The sequence below is a fragment of the Hylaeus volcanicus genome, chromosome 7, assembly GCF_026283585.1.
Source record: "Hylaeus volcanicus isolate JK05 chromosome 7, UHH_iyHylVolc1.0_haploid, whole genome shotgun sequence".
NCBI lineage: Eukaryota > Metazoa > Arthropoda > Insecta > Hymenoptera > Colletidae > Hylaeus > Hylaeus volcanicus.
The window spans coordinates 2,592,585-2,595,393 of NC_071982.1; the positions used below are offsets into that span (position 1 = coordinate 2,592,585).

Here is a 2,809-nt window from a genome sequence, read left to right on the forward strand (position 1 = left end):
GAATTTTGCAATTGTAATATTAGATTCGAGGTTTGCGGATCAAATAAGTCATAAATACCAAGTTTCATGAACATCTAATAACTTTTTAATATAGATGTCGGCCATATTGGATCCGCCATTTTGAATTTTGCAATTGTAATATTAGATTCGAGGTTTGCGGATCAAATAAGTCATAAATACCAAGTTTCATGAACATCTAATAACTCTTTAATATACATGTCGGCCATATTGGATCCGTCATTTTGAATTTTGCAATTGTAATATTAGATTCGAGGTTTGCGAACAAGTTATCATCAATAGTTTCCATGATTCCCATGAAAATCTAATAACTTTTTAATATACATGACAAAGTTGACAAATAACTCAAAAATACCAAGTTTCATGAAGATCCGAAAACTCTTTCTAATTCTCGCCACATTTTTGGCCATCCGGACCACTGTGTATCGACTATGGAGCGTTTTACAAGAGTCCTCAACCGGTCAACATCTCTTAGCCTCCGTATCTTAACGTTAACTTTAATAATAAACAGTTCCTTAATTTTGCAAGCGATCGAGACCTTAATTAAAATTAAATTCCTCAATAGTTTTCCTATTTCATTCGATTGTTTCTCAACGCCTTCGTGGTTGCTCGTTGCGTTCGCAGGGTATGCGTGGAAAGAAAGATTCGATAACAGCCGACGTCGAAAACGAACTTTTTCCTGAGGAGACCAACAAGCGAGCCCGAATGGGATTCCAAGGTATGAGAGGTAAAAAAGACCAGCTGACACCTGATTTCGAGGATACCTATCTTCCCGACGACGTGTACGAGAAAAGGGCACCGCTGGGCTTCCAGAGCACGAGAGGGAAAAAGACTTTGCCACCGGATGAATACTACAAACGAGCCTCAATGGGATTTCAAGGGATGAGAGGCAAAAAATCTTTCGAAGAGGTAAACAGTTTCGATTGCTATGCAAATGAAAAAGTTGCTTCGTTCATTCCTGTATTAATGCGTACTCTACTTTACAAGAATCGCATGACCGTATCGATATCGTACAGATTTTAGATGAAATCGAAAGGAGGGCCGCGCTGGCAGGGTTGCAAGACCCAAACAGCAAGGAGACGTACTTGCTCGACTATCCGGAAGACTACGAGAAAAGGATACTAGCAATGGGATATCAAGACGTGCGCGACAAGAAGGACGAAATCCTAGGGGAATGGGAGAAGAGGGCTCCGATGGGGTTCCAAGGAATGAGAGGCAAGAAAACGATCTTCGACGCGATAGAAGAACTTGAGAAACGTGCCGCTTTGGGCTTTCACGTGAGTAAGAACGTTAACCGCTCTCGGACTTCGTTTCTGCGATACGTTAAATTACGTAAGAGTTAAAAGAGAAATCCGTAAAAAATTGACAGGGTATGCGAGGCAAGAAGGATATGTTCGACAATTACGTAGATTACTCGATCGATCCGTCCGATTACGCGAAAAGGGGTACAGACTTTCAAGGTACGGACGGTGGCGAATCGTTCAAAAGGGCTCGAATGGGTTTCCACGCTATGAGAGGTAAAAGGGACGCATCGCAGATTTACGGACCTAGTTCGAGTATCGCCAGATCGACGATAAACTATCAAGGTAAATGGATCGGGCCCACTGCTACCAAAATTTAGTTTTGCAGTGCTACATGTTTATACAACCTCCATAGGGTGTCGTTCAAAAAACGATTCCCATATCCGTGCATTCTCCTTCGAGAGAAACAATTTTTGCTCACGTTAACGGCTCACGTTTCCTGCATTTCCTATTTACTTATTGTACATCTGTTTCCAGGGACGAACAATCGAGGAAACGAATTGGCCACCTACGAAATCGAGAAACGATCGCCGTTCAGATATTTCGGTGTCCGCGGTAAAAAGAATCCGCGATGGGAGTTTCGAGGCAAGTTTGTGGGGGTAAGAGGCAAAAAGTCGTTACCTTTGCAAGCTCGTGCCACCTTTTAACGCGTCTAATTAACATCGAAAGGATGCGCATGAATGGAAATTTGTTGACGTCATTAGGTAATTCGGTTTATTCGATGGTATTTGTTCAGGCGTAAATCTAATCAACGGAATATATATGTTGTACAAAATTCATTGTGAAATATAGAATAAAATTTTTAGATATTCAGCGGTGGTATCGCTGCTCTCGTTGGTAACAATTGCAACGACAACAACTACCATCGATAACAACAATAGCAGCAACAGCCAACTGTGTAATTCTAGTCTCCTCGTTTAAACTGATCCACTTAACCCGAATAGAAATGCGAAAACAGGGTGCATCGATTGTATCGCGAGACTATCGGCTATCGTCGTTACATTTCGAGCGTTCGAAATTGTTGAAAACAATATTTTCTCGCTCTAAAATTTCATTCTCATCTGTGTGCACACCCTATATACATATACGGTCGATGAACTCGACAAATGTGTCGTTCATGATGTTTATTACGTTCTGGCAGGAATAAGGAATGATCGAAGTGAACGAATTATTCGGTAAAAACTACAAATTTGTTTAATTTTTTTCGATATCGACCAAGAAAACTTTCCCTTTTCGTTTAAAACTTTTAGTGTTTGAACAGCATACGAGATGCAACCCACAGCAGATGAATGATGTGAGAATAAATGGATATATTAAATCGTGATAGATAGGAATCATATTTTTCTCGGAATGTTAAGACGTCGATATGTATATAATAAACGTTCTCGATGAAATGACGAGTCGTATTACTTGATCGTCGCACTTTGAACGATCGCAAAGTCGTGTCGCGCATGATTTTCAAAGGTATCGTGATTCGATAACGAAACTCG

General features: G+C 40.6%; 1 protein-coding gene across 1 annotated transcript in view; it reads left to right on the forward strand.

The window, feature by feature from the left end:
* LOC128879551 (tachykinins) overlaps nucleotides 1–2,264 on the forward strand; it is a 24,860-nt gene extending 22,596 nt beyond the window's left edge. The window contains exons 3-7 of the mRNA XM_054128817.1: nucleotides 643–927; nucleotides 1,035–1,295; nucleotides 1,388–1,604; nucleotides 1,797–2,023; nucleotides 2,126–2,264. Of these exons, the coding sequence (XP_053984792.1) occupies nucleotides 643–927; nucleotides 1,035–1,295; nucleotides 1,388–1,604; nucleotides 1,797–1,966 (933 nt within the window). The 3' untranslated portion in view covers nucleotides 1,967–2,023; nucleotides 2,126–2,264. The remainder of the gene's footprint in view (nucleotides 1–642; nucleotides 928–1,034; nucleotides 1,296–1,387; nucleotides 1,605–1,796; nucleotides 2,024–2,125) is intronic.
* The last annotated feature ends 545 nt before the right edge of the window (nucleotides 2,265–2,809 follow it).